This window comes from Lottia gigantea, assembly GCF_000327385.1.
Source record: "Lottia gigantea unplaced genomic scaffold LOTGIsca_32, whole genome shotgun sequence".
Taxonomy (NCBI): Eukaryota; Metazoa; Mollusca; class Gastropoda; family Lottiidae; genus Lottia; species Lottia gigantea.
The window spans coordinates 630,914-657,608 of record NW_008709073.1 but is presented as its reverse complement, the minus strand read 5'-3'; the positions used below and the strand labels follow the sequence as shown (position 1 = coordinate 657,608).

The window sequence follows — 26,695 nt, the reverse complement described above, 5'->3', positions numbered from 1 at the left end:
ATCATTATAGTGACAACAGCCCCGCTTTCAAATTTTCGTCTTAATAAAAATATTTACACAAAGCGTTGTCTTCCATTCAGTCTCCTGGATTTGACAATACTTGTTGATTAGACAAAAATCTATAAACGCTTAGCATGGTTTACAATGAATAGCAGTTTTGCCGTGCACAGATCAGCCTGCTCGGAAAAAATTGTTTAATGACATGTCATATGATATTTAAGGGGAAGTAATTGTAGTAAAAAAAAGTGTTGCTCGAATTTTCGCAGGTGAAACATGGCTTTTTTAGAAACTGATACTCTTGGTCAAGAAAGGTGAGACATTTGATGTTTAATGAAAGTCATTTGGACAAAAGTCTCCTGGTTGGCGAATAATCACAACAATGAAAAATCTTACTAAATAAGTTGTTCAGAAACTTGATTAGGCCTTGAAGAGGGGAGTTTCCAGTCCAATAGCGAACGAAATGCAGACCATCATTTTCACAGGATAATGTTTTTATTCTAGATGAGAAGTTACAATCAATATATGTATATACATGCTTAAACCAATGACATGTATTTAAAGAATTTCAGTTTGAATTGTTTGTGATGTGATAATTCAGAAAGCACTTTCACATCCCTCCCCCTTCTGTTGAACTATTGATGATTGTGGTCTGTCATTGCATTGTATTTGTATCAGGCATAATTCTCTACTACTATGGCTACTTTTTTTTGGGGCGGGGGAGAGGAGGGAAGACCTTCAGCTGAGGCGGAAAATGCATCATTCACTTAAAACTAAGAAGTATTGTACTCAACCCCATTGTTAGGTTGGGGCCTGTGGGGGCTGGGTAAGAATTAAGCACCAGCATAACCTTCTTCAGTTCAACAGAGATTGATTCATTTACGAAGTCTTTGTACAAGATAAAAATACAGTGTCTTTGTACAAAATCAAAAAGATACAGATTTCGATATGTTTTTGGCACTTCAAAATTGTCAGAAATGAGTTCTCTGGGCCATTAATGCTTTAAATTTTCTGAGAACAAAATCTGAGCCCCACAATCAATTCATTCCTGGCGACGTGGGTTGATTGTACTGAAAACAGGGTTGAATTTAAGCCGTATCGCATTGCAGTTTGCAATGATCCCTTTTGCAATCCAATATTTCTTATGATTAGCCAAACTTATCATTAGCTTGTGAAGGCCATAGAGGCCACTTTTTTTATCCAATTTTTATAGAATTTGGTATGTAGGCCTAGTTTTATATCCGAGGGATCTAATACAAGTTCGATTTTGGGTACAATTTGACAAAAGATAACAGAATTTCAAACCGCCCTGTCGCCAGGAGTGCCTTGGGCCTGAAATTTGTCAAATGTTGTAGACCATCACCGTGAAGAACTACAAGTGGGGGTTTTCCATTAAGGAAATCTTTATGCCCTGAGAGCTCATTTCTGACGATACCAAGAGGCCAAATATCCTGAATCCAATCATCTTTTTGTTTTTGCAGTAAGCTTCTCTGCCACCAACTAGTTCCGACCATCTCAAAATTTTAAGAAATTAAGAAAGGTTTGAGAACGATTGTGAACCACCACAACTCACCTTCCAAAATTATCTTCTGTGGTTACAATGCAGTCTGGAAACACATTTGATATGCAATTTTCAAATTGCACCATTTTCAGAAATCCGAGGGGTGTCCTCCCACAAGTATTTTTATGGATTAAAAGCCCCCAAACACTATTTCCAGCAATCTGAGACAAAACGTTTTTTGATGAAATAAATCTATAGTGCTATAGATATTTTATTTTTGAGTGATTTCTAGACTGAAACATCTGTTTCTATTCTGATGGACAGGATGTAGGTTACATGGAGACATTCTGTATATGTGCCGGTGCAGGGGTTTTAAACCTTTTTTAGATATCTCCGATACCCAGATATTTGGAAAGATGAATGTGTTTGTAGTTAAGTCATACCATCATTTTCTCCCTACACCATTTAAGTCACGTCTCAGCCATTTAATACTGTGTACGTAGCGAAAGGTTCAAAGGTTACGTGATACTAATAAAATGAAGGTTACGTTTACAATTATCATAAGGTAATTTAATATTATGTTACTAAAACCCATATTCAGAGGTGTGGAAAATCTCCATTTCACAGGGTCTTTTTTTCTGACTCTACTCCACCTGACAACTGTCGAAATATCCATCAGAGGCTGGAATAGAAGCAGATGTTTCGGACAGTGATAACGTGCTGGGGCTCAATTCTCATTTGCCAGGGCCCAGCCAAAGTGGTTCCCATCCTAACGATGTGGCTGGTTTCAGACCTTGATACACAGAAGTGTCTTGTGAATGCAATAGAGGCTACAGTTTGTATCTGATTTTTTTTTAATGTTAATTGATGAATTAAAGGTTAAATATGCTTGTGAACGTGATACAGGCCTCAATTCTCATCCAAATTTGATCAAATTTGTTTGTTGGTATATGTCTTTGAAATCTTGTACAGAATATTAAACAAGTTGTCAAGGATTTTAAGGTTTTCAGATGGAAAATATACACTGTATTGACAGTAAAATAGAAATGTTTTTACAGGAGTCTTGGCGCAAATGGGATACTTAATCTAAATGTGACATGTTTATAGCCAGATGATAATAAAACTGGACAGTGTAATCTGTAGGTTGTTTACAATTGTTATTCAACAACTAATCAATCCAGAATGCAGATAATTGCAGTGCGTTCTTCAAATGACTATTTTTTTTTTCCAGTGCGTTCTTTGAACACACTGCTTTGTTTTAGAAATGGCTATTTTTATTTTTGTCTACTTCTGGTCACGCTCCCCAGCCGAAACTGCATGTGTCACACATTATCTGTCATGATCGTCTGTCATACTTTGCGTGTCGCTACTAGGTGAATGTAAAATGACGCATTTTCAACCAACTGGAAATGACGTAGGACGTTAACCATTCATTAGTTATTTCGAATTCCTGCTCTAATTCTAAATGTATTTTGAACATATTTCTTTTGTTCATTACTTTAAACTAATGACTAAAAGACAGCACTTTAAAAAATGTAAGATTTTGACTTTTGTCGCTGACTTTTTTTGTTTTACTTTTAGCATTTTTTTAACTTCTACAATTTTATTTCAATCGATCTGAAAATTTACCGTCCGTCCGTTCACATTTCTTGTAGACGCGATAGAGGCTATAGTTTTTATCCGATCTTGATGAAACTTGGTATTCATGTATATATTGATGAGATCTCGGTCAAGTTCAAAATTAGTAATAATCGGATGAAGGGTTTCGGAGTTATTGACCTTGACTTAGTTAAAAACTTGTCAAATTCGACTTGCAGGCACGATGGAGACTTCAGTTTTTATCCAATCTTGATGAAACTAGATATGCATTATGAGATCTTGGTCAAGTTAGAAATTGATAATAATCAAATCAACAGTTTCCGAGTTATTGCCCTTGTGTGTACAGTGATGAGACATTGTTCATGTTTGAATTTCATGATAACTTGATGAACAGGTTTTTGCCTTGACTTATGGATGATTTTAAGAATATTTTAAAATTTATTATTTAGCCACTAAAGATTTTGTTATCATTCTGACAGCTGGTAGTGGGCGTAAGTTACATTGCCTGGCAAGCTATCTTCCATTTCTTACCTCACAATTCTTGCGGTATACCACGCCTGTTTAGCATTACAGTTCCTGTCAAGCAAGTTTTCCTCGAGAATAGCACACGTGCTAAATCAACAGAATTATACAATCGATCCGCGTACACGATATCCTTTGTCAAGACAAGGTTCACAGAATTTCAATATTGACCTTGATGTTTTGTTCAGACCTGCTTCCGTTACATCAACATCATTGGTACTGCCATAATAAATGTTTAGACATATATCCAGTTTCTCCATTGTCTAAAGTTCTGGCTAAGATCCCCCATTTTGTTGGTTTCTTTGGTATATACTGACGAAATATTACTCGGCCTTTGAATAATGCTTTCGTCAGCAGAAATATTTTGGTATGGTATGTAATAATGCTGGAACTTACAAACTAATTTATCAACTAGAGGCTGAATTTTGTCACCACGATTTCTATTATTTGTATCAGTCTGGCACACGCGCAGCATTGTGTGATATAAAAGAAGGAATTGGTCTCTGTTCATTGCATTTGCAAAAAAAGGGGTGTTGGATATCCAATCGGTTTTCCAGTAAGACTGCACTGACGGTTTACGTATACTTCCCATGTTCATAAGAATTCCGAGGAATGTATAAATTTCCTACTTATGCGTATCTTTCCATTCACGTAGTCTGGAATGTCTCTTCATATTTGGCATATTTTTAATTTTTTTTTAGTGGCATTCCTATTTATTTCTGTCACAAGATCTTGAACAATATTTTCAGAAAATAATACTTTGAAAAATTCACAGGGCTCAACATTATCATTCATTAAATGTTTAACATTCCTAGGTCCTGGTTCACCGTGAGGAACAAATGAAGCTCAACGGGGTCCTGGATCATCATCAGTGACATCAATCCATTCTTCATCTTGCTTTACTTTTCCTTCATTTCTTCTCTTTGCCTTTGGCTTTGTTGGTTTTTTCCCTTTCTTCACTGCCCCAGCAATATTGTTTTTTTCTGCCTGGTCAAAGGTCTTTGACCTAGGATGACCGTTCTTACTTTGATGTCCGATATATACTTTCGGTTTTGCAGACGTCCGAAAACAGCAATTTTCGAAACTTCAAAGGTTCATATTACTTTTATTTGACCAGAACAAAAGTTATTGTGTTCGAGTAGATCTATTCAAATATATCTTCATTTGTATTGTGCGGTGTTTATAATCAGTTTTACAGCGATTATAAAAATCAACTTTTTACTACCCATTGATAACACTTTTTACTACCCAATGTTATCAAATCAATGCGACTTTTCACTACCGAACATCAATGATTTATCGAATTTTTACTATCAAATTTTAACATTCTTTTTTTTTTCCCACTATGGCTTTAAAATGCAACGTTTTGCCGCTGTGTCAGGTTGTACACACACTGCATCGGACCCGTCCACGGATCTAGTTATTATTACTTTAGATTTCAAAAATATGGAAAGGAAATAGATGCAAGAATTTATGTCCCGTATACATTCTAATTCAACTCAAACAAGGCTTGAAATAACTCCAAAAATCGTGTTGGACATTTTTTGTGGCAAAATTCAATTAGTGACAGACATTTGAAATTTTGTACCGGACATTGCAAAAATACGATATTTTCTATTGAAAAAAATTCATTTAAAACCCGTCAATTTGGGACTGATATTCGCCGTTTTCTCACCTGAAATACAGATTAACAACTAGCTGAAAATAGTTTACGTCATTCAAATAGAAAGTATTTATAGTTTCAACGCCTCTCCGGGAATGATAGATGAAATGTTCTTGGAACTGAAAAAAGAGCAATAACTTATCTGATTGGACAGTACAAGATTTCTATTTATATCAGCCAATGAATTTCTTTCATTATTTTTCTACTTTGGTTTTAAGTATACACACGCTAATCATAACATGTTTGTTTGTTTGCCTGACAATTTCCTCAAGTTCAGTCTATAACTTTGTAACAAATTCTTATGTAATATTTGAAATAAAATTATTAAACTGTGATTTGACATAATTGTAATATGTAGGATTATATGAAAGATCATCTCCTATTTATATTAAGTAATTATAGAATGAAAATTACTAAGAGATTCGGACAAACGACTTGGACTAGGCCTAATTGTGTCAACACCGTTCATTTGTGTTTTGACGACATCATCCAGACCTTGCATGTCTATTCTAGGTACTAGTAATCTGTATGATCTAGACTATGTTATTGTTGTTCCAAACTTTTTTGCTTTCCGAGACGAGAAATGTCAATCCACTACGGTACCGGATAAAAATGTCCAACTCAAACGAGATTATACCGGATATTTGCCGCTTATTTCAAGCCATGAACTCAAGGAAATCTTTTTACTAAAGTTATAATACAATAAACAATAAATCCTATCAGTATACAAATCAGATAACAACTAGCGGTAAAAAAATAATACAATACACTAATTAATGAACTCACTGTCTGGGATGAGAAATCGGTAGAAAATCATAATTGATTACCTTACCTTACCTACCAATTGACTCTCAATTTAGATATCGGTAAAATAATACAAGATAGTCAAATGGACCACTGGTGGCAGGATACTATTTTAGATTCCAGATTCACATGTATGAAAAGATCTGTTTTCAAGTAATTCTTTCAATTAATGTATTTGTACTGATGACACAAATAAATGTTGTTAACATTACTTAAAGTTGTAAAAAATGAAAGTTTCATATTCTTTTAATTAATCTATGACAAGTTGTATAAACTAGGTTATTTTGCTAATGATAGCAGATGTGATGATAAATTTGAATTGGAATAATAGTTAATAATAACAAGGGCACTCTTTTCACTGTGAAATGTCGTGTTTGCGTGACTCAGATGTGATTCTAAGTTACCAATGCTTGCATAAAATAAATCAAAGAATTAAAAGTAGATCTAGAACCTTGTTTTTATACGCCCACTTGAAAAGGTTTTTTTTTTTTGCCGTCACCCATTTCTGTCCGTCTGTCCACTCAAGGATAAACCCCATTGAAAAATCGTAAAATAATTAATATGAGTTATTGCCCTTGTTCTTGAAAACTCGTTCCAATTTTGCTTGTTAGCACTCTAGAAGGTTCTATTATTGTCAGATTTTGACGAAACTTGATGTGAGTGGTTTGTTATCAACTAAGGATGAACCCTATTGAAAATCAGAAGAATCAAAAAATCTTGAAAAGGTGACAAAGTTCTAGTAGACACGCTCATGTCAAGCCGCCTAGTCACCAATTCATCATGACTGCACCCAACAAGAGCTTGTGATAGTTTTCAGTAATCAAATCAAATGACTGTTAATATTAATGTACGAACATTTCTGTCCATATCCTTCAACTGACAGTTACTGACAAATGAATACAGAAAAATGGACTGTCAAGGTGGTATCAAGATACTACCTGCAGGCAACAATGTATTAAAGATGGCTCTGAGGGCAGTAGGGCTGTTCTTTTGCGATACATCATATATTTTCTAATAATGAATAAAACTTAACTCAAACAATGAGAGTCGGTTAATTTGATTAAATTAATCAGCGCAGAATGTATATGTAGCAGGGCTGTTGATTTGTCTCTATATGCCGGACATATCGTAGTCACAGATTGTGCTGAATAAGGAAAATTATACTGAGATGGATAGTAGACAACATTTTGGGGAGTAGAGAAGAAGGTAATTATATTCCGGCAAAAACTCATGCTTCATCATTTAATGTTTGAGATACAACACTTCCAGTTGCAACAAGAGACTAACAAATTATAAATAACCATTTTCGTAAGAAAGACTGCAAACTGAGCCTTAAATTGCAACCTTGAAAATGTAGACTCGATGTCATGGAAATATATATATGACAAATGCAAGTATTTCATTACTTCAAAATTAACATTGAAGATATCAGGTGTATAAGAAAAGCTATTATTGAAGAAATATGTACATGCCTAAATAAGCTAGAAGTATTGTTGTGAGAAACACGTTATTACGGCTTAATGTTGTGGTGTCTGCGTTGTGCCAACTTGTTGTTTTTGGTTTTTGTGTGCATTATTTACGGTTACAGATTTTTCAGATTTACTCGGGTGTCAAAGGAACGTTCATTACAAAGGAATGTTCATTACAAAGTGATTAAAATACATTTGGAGTTAAATTCTTTTGTATTTATATTTTGTACTGGTATTAAAATTACAATTCAAGAATCATTTAATAGCCAATGGAGTTTATTGTCTACTCATCATCAACCAGGTTATTTTAAAACATACATTTAGATTAACACCAAAGGATGAACCCTATTGAAAATTAGAAGAATTGAAAAATATTAAATATGAATTATTGCCTTTGAAAACCCGTTCATTTTTATACGCCCACATGAAATGGGGGGGCGTATAATGCTGTCACCCATGTCCGCCCGTCCGTCAATTCGTTCACAATTTCTCGTAAACACTCTACAAGACACAATTCTTGACAAATTTTGACAAAACTTTGTATAAGTGTTCGTAATCATCCAAGGATGAACCCTATTGAAAATCAGAAGAATCGAAAAATATTAAGTATGAGTTATTGCCCTTGTTCTTGAAAAAGCGTTCAATTTTTAGCTCGTAAACACTCTAGAAGGCACAATTCTTGATGAATTTTGATGAAACTTGGCAATGTTTGTTATCACCCAAGGATGAACCTTATTGAAAATCAGAAGAATCGAAAAAATATTTAGTATGAGTTATTGCCCTTGTTTTTAAAACGCATTCAATTTTTAGCTCTTAAGCACTCTAGGAGGGAAAATTCTTGACAGATTTTGACGAAACTTGGCATGAGTGTTTGTTATCTCCCAAGGATAAACCCTATTGAAAATCATGAGTTATTTCCCTTGTTCTTGAAAATGCGTTCAATTTTTAGCTCATTAACACTCTAGAAGGCACAATTCTTGACAGATATTGACGAAATTTTGTGAAATTTTTATTATCACCCATGGATGAACCCTATCGAAAATCATTAAAATTAAAATATGTTTCATTGCAGTCATTGACCTCGTTCTTGAAAACACTTTCAATTTTAGCTCTTAAACACTAAAAGGCATGATTCTTGCTGGATTTTGACGAATTATTCAGTCCCGCGCTGAAGATTGAATATTAGCCTTCTAGAGTTTTCACGAGCTAAAAATTGAACATGTTTTCAAGAACAAAGGCAATAACTCATACTCAATATTATTCAGTATCACCCTAAAGAATTCAAAAGAAGTGTATGACTGAAGGTTAAATATTTCATACTGTTGGTTGTTACTGTACTGCTAAATATTTTTATTCAAAATCAAAGCTACCAGTGGACCGTATATTACCTTGCCTGGCAAGATATCTTTCAGCTTGTAAACACTCTAGAAGGCACAATTCTTGAAAGATTTTGACGAAACATGGTGTAAATATTTGTTATCAACCTAGGATGAACCGCTTTTGAAATTCAGAAAATTCAAAAAAAATTTAGTATTAGTTATTTTCCTTGTTCTTGAAAAAGCTTTCAATTTTTAGCACGTAAACACTACAAGGTACGAATCTTGCTGGATTTTAACAAAACTGGGCAATATTGTTCAGTATCACCCCAAATAATTGTACTGCCAAATATTTTTATTCAAAATCAAAGCTGCCAGTGGGTCTGTATTACCTTGCTTGACAGGCTATCTTTCAAGACGGCCACCAAATTTAAAGGGAAACAAGCTATTTTCCACCTAGAATGTCAGGGAAACTATATATTCGAGTGAAGTTTATATCAAAATGTATGTATTTTGACGCGTAGAACTCAGTAATTTCAAAATCATTCCAAGAAATACATATAGATAGACTTGAGTTTCGAAAATCCAATTCTGCATTCTAAAAATCGACAATTGTCAAAATTTTGGTTATTTATTGAAAATCACATTGAGAAGCATTCATTTAATGACGTTCACGATCTGAAAAAACCTTTATTGATTACACAATTTGTTGTTTGGGTGGGAAACAAATTCTCTTGATGCACACTTTTTTTCTACTTTCTCAATCTTCACAACTACAGGAACCTCATAACTATAACTGTCATAACTGTCATAACTGTTTGCGTTTGAGGCTTAAGCGCATTCATATCTTCAGTGGCAGGCAGTCTTGCATCCACAATTTGTCAATTGGCTGGCAGTTGCATTAAGCTTTAAACAGAGAACTCTCCAGACCTCCTCCCCTGGTAGGGAGGAGGGGTGCGTGTGTGCCCCCTCTTTATTGGAAGTTATGACCACTGAATGGTCTCAAACTGAGCATGTGATGCAGGATGGAGGGTGACCCAAGGTTGGAGTAGATTTAGAAACTTGGAGTTGGATTCTGCTGCTGCCAAATAACTCACTGAAGCTTGAAGGTGTAATATTAACCAAAACACAACGTGAAGCCTATGTAGTAATAATAACACCAGTATTAAAAGAATAATTTAAACTAAGGACTTATTAATTCATCAAACTTAGAAAGACCCAGACGACAATGCATAGTGTCATACTGTCTTCTACATGAGGTCTAGTCTTATTTATTCAGAAATCAAGTTAATTTGAGTTTCAATTTTTTTTTCAGATTTTCGTTACTGCTTCTAGAGCCTGGTGAAATATATTTTGAAGATTTTAGTGTTTTCTTTTGTCCATCTGGTTTGCCAGAAGTTGAACCTATTAAAAAGTACGTATTTTGCTATGTAATTGAATGGAGAAAGTATCCTTTCTAAACTTTAGTTATATGTTTATTTGAAATTAGGGCTTGTATATGTACACAAATATTATATTCGTTTTGTGCATGATATATCCCATATATATCAGCTGTGGGAATCTACCATAGACTAAGATATCATTTAGATTTTTATTTCGGGTATAGGTGTTCACTAAATCATTTGTAAAGACTGTTAGAAATTTTTCTTGCAATTCTTTGATAATTATTTGAGGAACTTTACCATCTGTGGTATGATGTGTCAATATATATTAATGGGATCAATCAAATGTAGATCTTAAAGAATTCAAAGAACTAATAGAAAATTTACAGTCTAAATCACTTTCAGCAGTATCATCAATCAAACCTTTGGTTTTTCAACCCTATACACTAAAATTCTGCATAGTAATCTCAAAGCACGCCTAAAAGATCTATATTGTTTTTCAAAAACTGGAAGTGTCAGATATGAATATATTGTTAATTATAATTTCACATATTTTGTTTTGTACCATAGTTATTCCATAAACAAATTCAGCACCAAAGATGTGAAAATTAGTGAATATTTAGATTTCATATATCCTGATGAATTAGAAAATAAAAACACAACCGATTACGAAAATTACTCATCCTATTTGGATCTGCATCTTGAATATGACAAAAAAGAGATTTTCTGTAAAATTATATAAAAGGTTGATGATCGTAAATTTTTATACGCCCACATGGAAATGTGGATGTATATTGCCGTCGCCTCGGTCCGTCGGTCCGTCAACATTTCTTGTGAACACTACAGAGACTACAGTTTTCAACTGATTTTAATGACATTTGTAGTGATCAATCATTTTAATAAGATCTTGGTCAAGTTTGAATTCGACGATCTGTTGATGAACGGTTTTTGAGTTATTGCCCTTGACTTAGGTATACGCGTCAAAATTTGTTTGTGAACACAATAGAGACTACAGTTTTCAACTGATTTTAATGAAATTTTGTGTGATCATTTATATTAATGAGATAATTTGATGTATTTGGGTTATTGATATTGATTTTTAAAAATTTGGTGGAATTTCTCAGCATGAATAACTGGCAGTAAATATATATATCATTGAATTCAAACTATTAAAATTTCTTTAATATGAGAAAATTCATACTTAAGTCACTAATGACTGTCTTATCATTTCCGACAGCTGCCAGTGGGCGTATGTAACTTGCCTGACAAGCTATCTTCCTTTTATGTGCAGCAACATTCCGCATTCGCCAGCTTATGTACTATATGTGTTTCAGTTTGATACTTTACAGCATGTTCTTTCTGTTGTGCAAGTTTTTCATCTGTAGATGATTTGTAGACTTGAAATATGGTAATGGCAAAAGATTCGAATTGTCTTTAGCAGAGATTTCAGCAACATGGAGCTTTTGATACCTCTCAAGAATCTCCCTTAGTATCGTCGTTCACAGGATCTTGAAATCTTTAGACTTGTTACTATAATGATGATGAATAGATGATTTGAATGAAAGTTAGCGAGTATCAGTGGGCTTGAAAAATTTTGTTTATATCTATTTGATTGGTTTCATGGAAATTGTTCTCTTTAAAAACTGTAGTGTCTACAGTCTAAGAAAAGTTAGACCGAATTTTCAATTCCTTTTTTCATACGCCTAAATACTGTCGTCACCCATGCTCGTCTGTCCATCCGTCAGGCCACAATTGCTCGTAAACACTCTAGAAGACACAATTCTTGACTGATTTTGATGAAACTTGGTATGATTGTTTGTAATCATCCAAGGATGAACCCTAATGAAAATCAGAAAAAATGGAAAAATATTTAGTATGAGTTATTGCCCATGTTCTTGAAATGATCGTAAACACTGCAGAAGGTGCAATTCTTTACAGATTTTGACGAAACTAGGTGCGAGTGCTTGTTATCAACCAAGGATAAACCCTATCGAAAATTAGAAAAATCCAATGTACATTCTATTATCAAAACTGATTGGAGTGAAAATAATGTCAATAATATACGTCTGAATATTTTGTCCCATGAAAATGAGCTGTTTAATCATTTTGGTTTTCAACCTTCTAGAGCTTTTACGATTTCAAGAATAAGGGCAATAACTTATAATAAAGATAGCAAGGTAAAGAGGCAAGGTAACATACGCCCACTGGCAGCTGTCAGAAATGATAAAACAGTCTTTAGTGACTAAAGTACGAATTTTCTCATATTGAAGAAATTTTATTAGTTTGAATTCAATTACATATATATATGCCAGTTATTTATGCTGAGTAATTCCACAAAATTTTTTAAAATCAATATCAATAACCCAAATACAACAAACAATTAAATCACACAGCTCTAATCAAGGGCAAAAAACAACTTTTGACGCGTGTTTACAAAGTCAAGGGCAATAACTCAAAAAAAGTTCATCAAAAATATCTCATGTTAGAACTTGTCTGAGATCTTATCAATTCCAATGATCACACCAATTTTCATCAAAATTGGTTGAAACTGTAGCTTCTATGGTGCTCACAAACAAATTTTGAAGCGTTTTACAAAGTCAAGGGCAATAACTCCGAAAGTGTTTATTGAAAATGCCTTAAGTTAGAACTTGTCCGAGATCTTATCAATTCCAATGATCATAACAAGTTTGATCAAATTTGGTTGAAAACTGTAGCTTCTATAGTGCTCACAAACACATTTTGAGGCGTTTTTACAAAGTCAAGGGCAGTAACTCAAAAACCGTTCAGCAAAAATGCTTGAAGTTAAAACTTGTCCAAGATCTTATCAATTTCAATGATCACACCAAGTTTCATCAGAATCGGTTGAAAACTGTAGCTTCTATTGTGCTCACGAATAAACTTTGACACATTTTAACAAAGTCAAGGGCAATAACTCAAAAACCATTCATCGAAAATGCATCAAGTTAGAACTTGTCCGAGATCTTATCAATTCCAATGATCCCACCAAGTTTCATCAGAATCAGTTGAGAACTGTAGCTTCAATCCTGCTCACAAACTATTTTTAACAAATTTCGAATCGTTTGAACAAAGTCAAGGGCAATAACTCAAAAATCACATAATCGAAAAATATTTAGTATGAGTAATTGTTCTTGAGATTATTTTGCCCATAAACACTCTAGAAGGCATAACTCTTGATTGAAAATCAGAAAAATCGAAAAAATGTTTAGTATGAGTTATTGCACTTGTTATTGAAAACATGTTAAATTTTTAGCTCTTAAACACTTGAGAAGGTTGAATAATTGACAGATTTTGACGAAACTTGGTGTGAGAGTTGAAAACATGTTCAATTTTTAGCCCATAAAAACTCTATGGATTTTGTTGAAACTTGCTGTGAGTGTTTGTTATCATCCAAGGATGAACCCTATCGAAAATCAGAAGAATCGAAAATATTTAGTTTGAGTTATTGCCCTTGTTCTTAAAAATGTGTTCAACTTTTAGCCTGTAAACACTCTAGAAGGCCCAATTCTTGACAGATATTGACGAAACTTGGTAATATTATACAGTATCCCCCTTAAAAGTTGGAAAGAAGTGTAAGACTGAAGGTTGAATATTTCATACTGTTAATTGTTGCTGTACTGCCAAATATATTTAAAATCAAAGCTGCAAGTGGGCATATTATCACAGTTCACAGTAGGGTCTTATGACTGTTGTCTTGAACATTTGTCAAATTAATCTATTGAACTAACCTGCATTAACCAATCAAATTAATGCCTTTTCCATCAAAAGGTGTATTTTCGGGATCAATAGACTAGTTATACGCCCACACGTAAGATGGGCGTATATTGTAATCCCCCCGTCGGTCCGTCAGTTCACATTTGGCTCGTGCTCACTCTACAGGCTACAGTTCTTTATGGATTCTTTTAATTTTTATTTTGTGTGTCAATGTCATTATGAAGATGATCCCTATTAATTTTCGTGATGATCGGATAATTTTTCACCGAAATATCGTGTCTGACTTGACGTTTTTCTCTATTAGCTATATTGTGCAACTCGTGCTCACTCTACAGGCTACAATTTTTTACAGATTCTTTTGATTTTTATTTTGTGTGTCAATGTCATTATGAAGATGATCCCTATTGATTTCCGTGATGATCGGATAATTTTTCTCAAAATATCGTGTCTGACTTGACGTTTTTCTCTATTAGTTATATTGTGCAACTCGTGCTCACTCTACAGGCTACAATTTTTTACAGATTCTTTTGATTTTTATTTTGTGTGTCAATGTCATTATGAAGATGATCCCTATTGATTTTCGTGATGATCGGATAATTTTTCACCGAAATATCGTTTCTGACTTGACGTTTTTCTCTATTAGTTATATTGTGCAACTCGTGCTCACTCTACAGGCTACAATTTTTTTACAGATTCTTTTGATTTTTATTTTGTGTGTCAATGTCATTATGAAGATGATCCCTATTGATTTTCGTGATGATCGGATAATTTTTCACCGAAATATCGTGTCTGACTTGACGATCTTCTCTATTAGCTATATTGTGCAACTCGTGCTCACTCTACAGGCTACAATTCTTTACAGATTCTTTTGATTTTTATTTTGTATGTCTATGTCGTTATGAAGATGATCCCTATTGATTTTCATGTTGATCTATCGATTTTCATGATGATCGGATAATTTTTCACCGAAATATCGTGTCTGACCTGACATTTTACTCTATTAGCTATATTGTGCAACTCGTGCTCACTCTACAGGCTACAATTGTTTACAGATTCTTTTGATTTTTATTTTGTATGTCAATGTCATTATGAAGATGATCCCTATCCATTTTCGCGATGATCGGATAATATTTCACTGAAATATCGTGTCTGACTTGACGTTTCACTCTATTAGCTATATTGTGCAACCCTGTAGTCACTAAAGACTGTTTAATCCCTTCTGACAGCTGCCAGTTGGCGTATGTTACCTTGCCTGGCAAGCTATCTTTTTCAAGTCTGCTGAAAGTGAAAATAAAAAAAACACTTTTTATTAGATGTTCGAATTGACACAGTTAAATTTTATTGGTTAAAGCAAACGTCATCAGGTAAGCTAAAAAAGGTTAATTTGACAAATGTTCAAGACTTGGGTTGTTAGACCCCACTGAAAAAAAAATGAAACGATAGTTTGATCTTAGTTTAATTAGACTGGTGATGTCTAAAAAAAAAAAACTATCTGTTTGGCTTATATTAAAAGTTATTAAAATATTCCCCAAATTCATCAATTACATGATTCCAATAAAGAAAATATCAAGAAACTTGAAAAATTGGTAGTTTTGGACAGTGGAGTGAAACTCCTGTCCCATTCCACCATGAGAATATGTGCATAATAAGGGTCCAAGCATATTTCCATGGCAGTTCCTGAGGCCTGAAGATAAATATTTTCATTAAAAGTTAAGTCATTACATTTCAAACAATTTTCTGAAGCTCAAGAATTTCTTTATCTGGTCTCTCAGGATCGGGCTTTTGCTCAAAAGCATGCTTTATAGTAGGTAATCCCGGTTAATTGTCAATTTTAATGATTCAATTGATTCATTGTCATATCAGTTCAGAGACTTTGCGTTTGAAGGTAAATGTTGGTTGAGGTTAAGGATTGCCAAGTTATTGAGATACTGCAAAACTTGGAAGAACTCCTTAACAAAGGGTTCTTCCACTTCAGGAATTTGATTTAGGGGAAGGGAGGGTTTGATTCTCCCAAATGTACAGGCGGAGCAGACACTTTATTTAGAAATTAGGATTAAGGGTCTTGATATTGGGTTTTCATCTGTTCGGATTCTGATATTATCTGTTATGTACTGATTGTTTGTAGTTTGCTATGAACAATATTATCATTTAAGTTCTTATTTTTTGAATATGCAACTATCATTTTCTGCTTATAGACATGGGGGAATTTCTCTTGAAGGCTCTTATAGTGGGCATGAACTATCTTGCTTGCTCGATTGCTGGTTGTATTGAACGGGACAACAAAGGGTGCTATGCCTACATTATGATGAATATTTAGTCCTATAGGTCTTGCTGTATTCAATGTCTCAATCCAATGGGCTTCCCTAGATTGACGGAATTTGGTAGTTTCATCTTCGGGCAAGTCAATTTCTATACGCTTAATTGGGATTAGGGTGAGATCGTCTATTGAATGGTCGTCGAGTTTGAAAAGATTAGAAACAGGCTTGTCTTTCTTTAATTTGATGTCTGACCTATGAGCATTAAAGCGAGTTTGTAAATTATTCTTAGTTTCTCCTACATATTTTTTGGGGCATTTCTTGCATGAAATTGAATATATTACATTCGAATGTTCACATGTTAGATGTTCCTGGATTGGGTACCTTTTATTCGTAGAGTTGCTTACAAAATAATGAGTTTCTGATATAAAGGGACATGTTTTGCATCTACTGGACAAACATGGAGCACTTCTTAAACCTGGAGGTACTTCGGCAAAAAGTCTGTTTTTAGCTGCTATCTGTGCTAAGGTGGAATTTTTTATGTTTCGTAAAAATCGTTTAGAGTACCCACACTCTTTCAGTTTTGAGAAAACAATCGTACAGGCTTGGTTGAAATCAGAAGATCTTGTACAAATCCGATGAAATCGTAAAACTTGTGACTTAATTATACCAGAAAAGGTATGTTTTTGGTGAAAGGAGCTCTTGTGCAAGAGTTGATGAGTATCAGTTTCTTTGAAATACACTTTAATATCCAGTTTATTTGTTTCTGCTATGGAATCTCCCTTAAAGACTGTGGTATCGAGAAAGTCTATGCTTTTGTCACTCACGTTTGCGGTTAGTTTGATAGAAGGATGGTGGTTGTTGAGATTTTCAAAGAATTCCCAAAACTGTTCGATAGAATAAGTCCAAACCATAAAAATGTCATCCAAAAAGCATCCGTAAAAAAGTAGGTCAAATGGACAGAGGGGCAACACCTCACGGCGAATCGTTTGCCCATTGCTGTGCCTGAAGTTTGTAAATATGTTTCACCATTAAATGTGAAATCGTTTCGACTAAGACAAATCTCCAAAAGCTGTAGAATTGCATCGTTGGGTCTGTTTGGATCTGGGTTTCTATTAAAAGCTTTACGAACTGCCTGTAAACCAGTAGTGTTATCGATATTGGTATACATAGAAGAAACGTCGATAGAAATTAAAATAGCATTAGAGGGAACTCGAAGATTTTTCTATTTTATTGACAAAATCGGTTGTGTCTTTAAGGTAGGCGCGATGTTGACATGCTAGAGGTAGTAAGAAATGATCAATGTATTCTGACACTGCATATGACTACTACCACAGTCAGATATAATCGGGCGGCCTTTAGGGATTTTATTCGAGATAAACCACTCCTTGGTTGGATTCTTAGGCAAAGTGTACAAATGTCTCTCGCGACAGTCAGGTTTGGCAGACAGTCATATTGTTTCTGAGATAACTAGTTTTGACTAAATCGGCAAGAATATTGTTGATCATGTTAGCAGTTTCTTTGAAAATTGGTTTCGGTAAAATGGCATAATGTTGAGGATTATTCAGTTGATTCTCTGCTTCTGAAACGTAATCCTCCCTATTCAGAATGACACAACATGAACCTTTGTCACTCTCTTTCATAACTATCCTATCGTCTTTCTTAGGTAAGTTTAACTCATCACGTTCCACTCATGTGAGATTAGGCTTTTTGTGTGTTATGGAAAGGTTCGCTGTTTGGCTATTCATACTCGCAAATGCTTTCAATATTTCAGGATGGATGGCGGCCTGAGGGGGTGTCCACGTGGATTTAGGAATAAACATTGTTCTAGCACCACATGGGGGGTGGTTTCGAAAAAAATATGTGCAGCTAAGATTTAGTTGTATCCAAAACAAATAAATGCTGTTAGCTGTTTCTGGAGACCAATGAAGATTATCAACTGGTTCGAATTCTTCGTAGGGTGGTAAGATTGTTGTGTTGATACTGGACTCCATCATCATGTTGTTGAGGGTGCTGAGGTTCTGTTGTGCTTTCTTCGAGATTTTATTTGAAATAGGTATACATGTGAAGAGGATCTTGGAGTTTGGGAAGGTTTTGTTGGCTGTAGCGATTAATTTCTGGGCTTGGTTAAAGGAGATCTTTGGTAGCTGATCACGGTTGTTGAAGCCTCCCTGAAGAATAACGGTAGTAGGTTTGGGATCATGGTTGTATGATTCAAGGATGGACTGTATGTGATGGATTTGGGCACCAGGGTGAGAATGTATTTCAGTGTCTGAACTGGTTTTGGTAATTCGATTCAGGTTAGATGATCCAATTATTAGGGTAGATTTCTTTAGAGCAGGTAGCTTCCATACTGATTTGTCCTTGGTTTGGTGATAATAGGGATTGGTAGCGAATATAATGGTCATCGACGGTGTCATTGGTACTGGTTTGGTAGTTGTTAGAATTGTAGCATTGGGAACGGACTGGGATCTGGTTCTAGGGGGGGGGGGGGGGGGGAAGGTATGGATACACGTCTCGACTTGGATGGAGACTGAGGGGTGGTTTGCTGGTCCAAAAACGCACAGAAGGGTTCGCGTTTCCTGGATCACGTGGTGACGATTCAGATGGTGTGGAAGGGGAAGACGAGTTTGAAAGTGAAAAGAGAAGGGGAGTGCCCTCTCTACGAGAACGTTTAACTATGTCTGCTGGACTAGGAGTAGGTGAACTTCGGGCTCGTTTAGGGGATTAGTTCGGCAGCGTGGTGGCTCTAGATGGTGCAGGTGTAGTATCCATTTCAGTTGGTAGAGATATGGTTACTCTGGTTTTTGTTTCGTTGATTGTTTGGTAGAATTTGGTGATTACAGCTTGAGTGAAACGTTTCCCATAGGAGCAAAGGGCCCAGGACAGGGCATGGGAAACGATGCGGTCGACGGCAGGTGATGATAAAGACGAATGGTGGTCAGCTTCTCTTGAAGTGTGGTTTGGTAATGGTCGATCAGGACCTACGTAACCTTAGAGATCCATGTCCGATTCAGGGATATTATATTCGCGTCGACAGCTGATGTTTTCATTGCTGGACGGATAAAACTATCCAACTCAGAGACTTTGCGTTTGAAGGTAAACGCTGGTTAGCCTTGCTGTTGAAGGGTAAGGATTGCCAAATGATGGAGGCACTGCAAAACTTGGAAGAACACCTTCACAAAGGGTTCTTCCTCCTTATGAGTGGGGACTGGTTGGCGTCTGTGGGCTGGTAGTCGTTTCTGTTGTTGGTCAGGTCGATGGTTACCTCTGGATTGGTAGGCTGTGTTGGCCGGCGATGGGGTGGGATATAGCTGGATGGGTTGGATGGTGGTAGGCGATTGGTAGGTGGTAGAGGTCGATGGAAGTAGCGTATGTGATATTGGTTTGGTTGACGATTAGTGTTTCTATGTCTGGCTTCTTTCTAGTGGTTGTTGTAGTTGGGGAGCATAATGAAAATAACTTGAGGTTAGAAAGGGAATGTACAGCGGATGTAACAGGAGGAAACTGTATATGCTAGCGTGAAACTGTGGGGATCAAATTATGCAAATAAATCAAACTGGGTTTGGGGATATGTAAAGTAAGATGAAAGTTATGATGAAAAATGCAAAAATATATATTTAGGTGATAAATAATGCTAACAATGATGTGAAAAATTATAACAAGTAAACCAAATTTCACAGGTAACCGGGTCTGATTTGAGATAATAGTTTAACCGTCAATTTTATAAGAAGTAAAAAGAGAGCAATTTTGACAGAAAATTCGTTACTGTATGAGTCTTTAGTAAATAAACATCTTTATTGATTGAATAATTGAAATTAATAAATCAAGATAGGGTATCAATTATCAAAACACTAACGAGTTGCAAGAATTGTGGTCAAGATTATCAAGCCCCTTTTTTATGATATAAGTTCAACTAGTTACAGTCACAGTCGCCGTGTGCACCGTTATGTTAATTAGGTTAAACAAATAAACTGTATTGCGGAAATGTAACACAGTGTTTTTTAAGCATGTTTTAGTAGTTTAATAAGTTTTGTTATTATTTTTATTATTTCAATCGGGTAGGAGTTGCTTAAGATAAAACAGTTATAAAGATCGTATTATTTTTTATTAACTCTCCTCTAATTGGCTGTTTGTTTCTTCTTGCCTGTCAATCAGCTTCAAGCTTATTAATATTCATGAATACAGATTCATTGCGACAATAGTTTTATGGCAGTTGTGGAACCAGTACACCGATTGGCGGCGACTTCAATGAGATACACGTATTACACTGACCGGTATAAAAACCTTTGATCTGTTAGTGGATGTAGCAATGAGTGACAATGGCGCTAGTCCGTCTGAACTCTATCAGGCCCGCTTGTAACCTTACATTGAAGCAGACGCTTCAATGGTTTGTTTGGTATCTGTCGATTTGTGCCGACAGTTCGCAGACTATAAAGATTTCATCTGATTTTAATGTTTAATTTATTGTGATAGAGGTGACAGATTGTATCAGAATTTTATGAAATTGTGTGTTTAACTCAACAATAGCTTTGACAAGTTAGACTTTTGGTACGATTTGTCACAAGATAGGTGACTTGATATTTTTAAATTTCATCAGGGAAGTGGGTTTATTTTGCAAGGCAACCACTTTTTTGAATAGGCAACATCTTTTGTTGATAGACATGGTGTAGACTCTCATAATGGGCATGGGCTATCTTCCTTGCTCGATTGCTAGGGGTATTGGACAAGACAAAATAAGGGAGATATGCCAGCAATATGATGAATATCCAGTCCTATTGATCTAGCTGTATTTAGTGTCTCAATCCAATAGGCTTCCTTAGCTTGAAGGAATTTCGTATTTTCATCTTCTGGTAGATCAATTGCTATGCTCTTATGGGGGTTTGGGCAAAATCGTCTGATGAATGGTCATCCACGTTGAAATGATTAAAACAGTCTTTCTTTAATTTGATGTCTGATCTATGTGCATTAAAATAAGTGCTTAAAGTTTGGTTCCCTTAGTTTCATTTAGTAATATATATATATATTCTATTATTGGACGGCTAATACTTATTGTTATGTTCTAAATTAGCTTTCAAACTTTAACTGTTATAAATATTTGGTGTGACTGGATGTAAGAGTGAATGTAACCTAATTCAGTATAGTTAGAACTTGTTAATTGGGACTGTGACCTGATTGAGCATTATGGGATGGGAAAAGCGTGCATAGTGAAGTGAAAATGGCGTGGATGTTGCCGTCTCTGACTTGGCGGTCACCATATTTCTGTTTTTACCATATTTGTCATAAACATATTATTGTATCATTGTGAATCGTGTAATATTGTTACTGTGAACCTTCGTGATCATGTGAGCTTTGTACTTATATAGTGTCAATTGTTATTTTGTGAGCCTTTCCATGTTAAACTGGATTCGTGAATATATAGTGAACGGGAATAATTGAGTGTGAAATTGGATTCTCATAAACCATAAGTATTTTCACTGACATTTCTTTATTTCATCATATTTTAATGTACTATTCTTATCTGAACAATATACAATTCATTTTCATAGAACATTCTTAATTATTTGGGTAAAAATTGATAATTTGCAAGACTCCCATCAAAGTTGTCTCCAATGGCGCCAATGTATGACCTTTGAACTTGAACATTCTCATGATACAATAGTTGAATATGAGGTGCGTAACAAACGGTGTGCAGTCTCAAAAACCGCCAGTGCAGAGCAGTCAATGCTGCAACCAACATGCTGTGTAAAAACCGTGATTGATTTGACTGTATATTTTGTGAAAAAGTGGAATATTTTAACTGACAAACGCGTTCAATTTTTAGCTCGTAAACACTCTAGAAGAGACTATTCTTGATGGATTTTATCGAAACATGGTTTTATTATTCGCTGAAGATTGAACACGTTTTCAAGAACTAGGGCAATAACTCATACTCAATATTATTCAGTATCGCCCTAAAGAGTGGTTACTGTACTGCTAAATATTTATGTTCAAAATCAAAGCTACTAGTGGGCGTATATTACCTTGTTTGGCAAGCTATCTTTATTGTATTGCGGTAATGTAACACAGTGTTTTTTAAGCAAGTTCTAGTGTTTTAATAAGTTTTATTATCATTTTTATACGCCCACATGAAATAGGGGGCGTATATTGTCGTCACCCATATGTCCGTCCGTCCTTCCACAATTGCTCGTAAACACTCTACAAGACACAATTCTTGACGGATTTTGATGAAACTTGGTATGAGTGTTCGTAATCACCCAAAGATGAACCCTATTAAAAATCAGAAGAATCGAAAAATATTTAGTATAAGTTATTACCTTTGTTCTTGAAAACACGTTAAATTTTTAGATCGTAAACACTCTAGAAGGCACAATTCTTGATGAATTTTGACGAAACTTGGCATGAGTGTTTGTTATCAACCAAAGATAAACCCTTTTGAAAATCATAAAAATTGAAAAATATTTAGTATGATTTATTGTCCTTGTTCTTGAAAACGCTTTCAATTTTTAGAACGTAAACACTCTAGAAGGCACAATTCTTGACGGATTTTGACGAAACTTGGTGTGAGTGTTCGTAATCACCCAAGGATGAACCCTATTGAAAATAAGAAGAATCAAAAAATATTTAGTATGAGTTATTGCCCTTATTCTTGAAAACGCGTTCAATTTTTAGCTCGTAATCATTCTAGAAGGCATAATTATTGAGGGATTTTGATGAAAATTGGTGTGAGTGTTCGTAATCACCCAAGGATGATTGTTGAAAATCAGAATAATTGAAAAATATTTAGTATGAGTTTTTGCCCTTGTTTTTGAAAACACTTTCAAATTTAGCTATTAAACACTAAATGCATGATTCTTGCTGGATTTTGACAAAACTTGGTTTTATTATTCGCTGAAGATTGAATATGTGCCTTCTAGAGTTTTCATGAGCTAAAAATTGAACATGTTTTCAAGAACACGGGAAATAACTCATACTCAATATTATTCAGTATCGCTCTAAAGAGTTCAAAAGAAGTGTATGACTGAAGGTTAAATATTTCATACTGGTGATTGTTACTGTACTGCTAAATATTTTATTCAAAATCAAAGCTGCTAGTGGGCGTATATTACCTTGCCTGGCAAGCTATCTTTATTATTTCAATCTGGTATGAGTTGCTTAGAATAAAACAGTTATAAAGATCGTATTACTTTTTATTAACTGTCCTCTAATTGGCTGTTTGTTTGTTCTTGCCTGTCAATTAGCTTCAGGCTTATTAATATTCATTGAGACAATAGTTTTATACCAGTTGTGGAACCAGTACACTGATTCGCAGCGACTTCAATGAGATACTCATTACATTGACTCCTCAACTAGTATAATAACCTTTGATCTGTTAGAGACTGCGATATCAGCACCCGCTGGAAGCAAACGTTTACTTGTCATCTACCTACCTAGAGATTGTAGCCATGAGTGCCAATGGCGCCAGTCCGTCTGAACTCTGACAAGCAGACGCTTCAATGGGTTGTACCGACAATTCGCGGGGAACTAGCCAGAATCTTCCTGGGTACTCATTTACACTTACTCTAGTTTAGTTAACGGTGAGTTACAGCCACAAATGCGGTTTTTGACTGCTTTTATAATCTTTAGAAATTAACCAGGATCAACTGGGTAACAAATGGTTATTGCCAATGATTACCCGGTTCGTAAAATTCACTAACTGTTTCAACACTACTAAGCATGCTTTCAAACTATTAAACTTTCACGTCAATACATAAATATACACCATACTTAGTCTATATAATCAATAAAACAAACTTTAAGGATATAGTCTACCCTAAATAAAATGTTGCCCTAATCTTAATAAAATACATCTCTCAACACAACATTCCAATATTGGACATATTATCATTATCAGGGCAGCTGGTTTAGAAATGTGTTAAATTCTTATGATCGGAAAGTGAGCAAACTTTTAGAGCAGAATATATTTTTATTTCCAGAAAACAGAGAGGTCATTTGAAAGTCTGTTCCAAATCTATTCTATTTGTGCCAGGAGAGATTCATCTTCCAATAATAAAGTTTCCATTGAAGAATGTTGATTTAATAGATGAGTGGACAGGAGGACTCTTTTCCAAGTATGTATTATCTTTAAATCATCTTGTGCTTTTTATACGCCCACACATTAATATTGCCGTTACCCACGTCCGTAAGTCCATCCGTCTGTCCACAATTGCTTGTAAACACAACAAGGCACAATTCTTGACTGATTTTGACGGAACTTGGTATGGTTGTTTGTTTCTGTCTAAATTTTTAAACTCTTTCATCTAAATTTCTTGTGTTCAATTATGTTTCCGTCATAGGTCATTTTGTTCGTTATCAGAAAGATCAAAAAATAATTAGTATGAGTTATTGCCCTTGTTCTTGAAAAAGCGTTCAATTTTTAGCTCATAAACGTCTAGAAGGTTCAATTATTGACAGTTTTTGACGAAACTTGTTGTGAGTGTTTGTTGTTACCATAGAGTTATATATAGAAACTAGAGTCCACACTTATCACGTGACTCCCATTGGCTCAACGTTAAAGATTCGTGCCGTCATGAAGCGACGTTAGCCATCACGATTACGGGGAGTTTCGGAAGTGAATACCCGGATGTACCGTTTGTTTACAATGGACGATCTTCGATAGACAAACTTATTTCATGTCTATTTCCCTTAGATGAAAATTTAAAAAAAACAAGTTTCATTTCATTATTTCGGAGAATAAAGCTTTTTTCTATCTATTCGTCTATTTCATTATATTAATTTTTAGGTTATGAAGAGTTAATAGTCTTAAAGCGCCCGATGGGTAAAGCTCATTTTGCTAAAAAAGAGAAAATAGGCACTGACTTATTAGGCCAAGGCCTATACGAAAGAGGTTATAAAGCTAGGCTTTTATTAATTCAATAGATGAATGATTTAAAACGCACAATAAGTTAGATGGCTATTGCCTCTGTAGCATGAATGAACTTGACTCCCACTTGATTCCTGTCATGTAGCCTACTACTCCTAAGCCTAGGCCTACCTACTATCCCAAAAACAATACAGTTTTATTTAATTTGTGTCTCCTTGATGCCTTATTGTTCGTAATAAATCTTTCACTGTATATTCGTCCATGGTGATGTAATACTGTTTTAGCAAATAGAGATGTTATTTATTTATAGAGATGTTATAGAGATGATACCTTCATATACCTTTAGAGGTGTGGTTTGCTGGTATCTCATAGGCAATATGTCTTTAATTCATTTACACGTTCATTTTAAAGATTGGTATGCTAGGTCCATATTATCCTTAGGCCTATTTGTTTACAGTAAAGTTCTCTAGATTTGTTAACAACAAAAAAACATATAGGCCTATACCCACCTCTAACATAATCTTTATTGTGGAAATGTTCACTACAAACTACATGATGTTTACTTGGAACAAAATTTTCTCTCCGGATATTAGCAAACAATTTAGCAGATAATTCTTGGTCTTTAAGTGGAAATCTGGATTGAAACATATCTCATTATTCAGTATCGATCTTAATAGCCTACCAGTAGCCTACGTACATAGGCCTAGCCTTGGCCTATTAAGACTTATGTTTTTATACCTTACGCTTACGTTGTTGTGCCTTCAAAAAAGTCCCAGATACTATACGAATTGCAACCTGAGGTAGAAACATGTTTATTTATTTGATTGTTTGTTTAGGCTAGGTGGCGAAGAGGAATTGATTCGAGAGCTACAGGTTTGTGTAAAGGGTTAGGCCTAGGCCTAGTAAGCCGTAGGTACTAGTTGTCAGTGAGTTGAGGCCTATAATATAAAAGATACTTTCAGACTTTTAGATATAATCAATCATATATAAACCGATGGCTACATAGCCTAAATATTATAGTTATAGGCGGTAGCAGTGGGCCAATTCTATACAGTCTATAGACCTAGAGCCTAGACGTCTAGTTTCTAATTCTAGCCTGTAGAGCCTTCATTGGCTTCGTCATAGAATAGGCTAGGCCGAATTTGTTTGAATGAGGGATTAAATCATGATAATAGACTTGCCTATGAAATGCTAAGCCATTCATTTCTTTCTAGTGTTAGAACACCCGTAACAACAGCAACTTTCAGGCATATTGTGTACAAAAACAATAAGTAGGTCAAGCTTTAACGTCAAGTGAAGTCCCCGGACTTGCGATGGCTGACTCGCGATGGCTGACAAGGCTGTCGGCCAACGGTCACGTGATCAGTGTAGACTCTAGTTTCTATATATAACTCTATGGTTGTCACCTAAGCAAGAACCGTATTGAAAATCAGAAAAATTGAATAATAAATAGTATGAGTTACTGCCCTTAATCTTGAAACATAGCTTGCCAGGCAAGGTAATATACGCCCACTGGCAGCTTCAATTTTTATACGCCCACATGAAATGGGGGGCGTTATTGCAGTCACCCATATCCATCCGCCAATTCGTCG

The 26,695-nt window shown here is 35.1% G+C and overlaps 1 protein-coding gene across 1 annotated transcript; it reads left to right on the top strand.

The window, feature by feature from the left end:
- Positions 1-273: 273 nt before the first annotated feature.
- Positions 274-25,159, top strand: LOTGIDRAFT_162035 (hypothetical protein; the record flags this gene model as incomplete). The annotated part of the gene is made up of 4 exons (XM_009057972.1): positions 274-311; positions 10,187-10,285; positions 24,217-24,422; positions 25,023-25,159. The coding sequence occupies 4 exons, from the start codon at positions 274-276 to the stop codon at positions 25,157-25,159; spliced, it is 480 nt and encodes a 159-aa protein (XP_009056220.1).
- Positions 25,160-26,695: the final 1,536 nt, after the last annotated feature.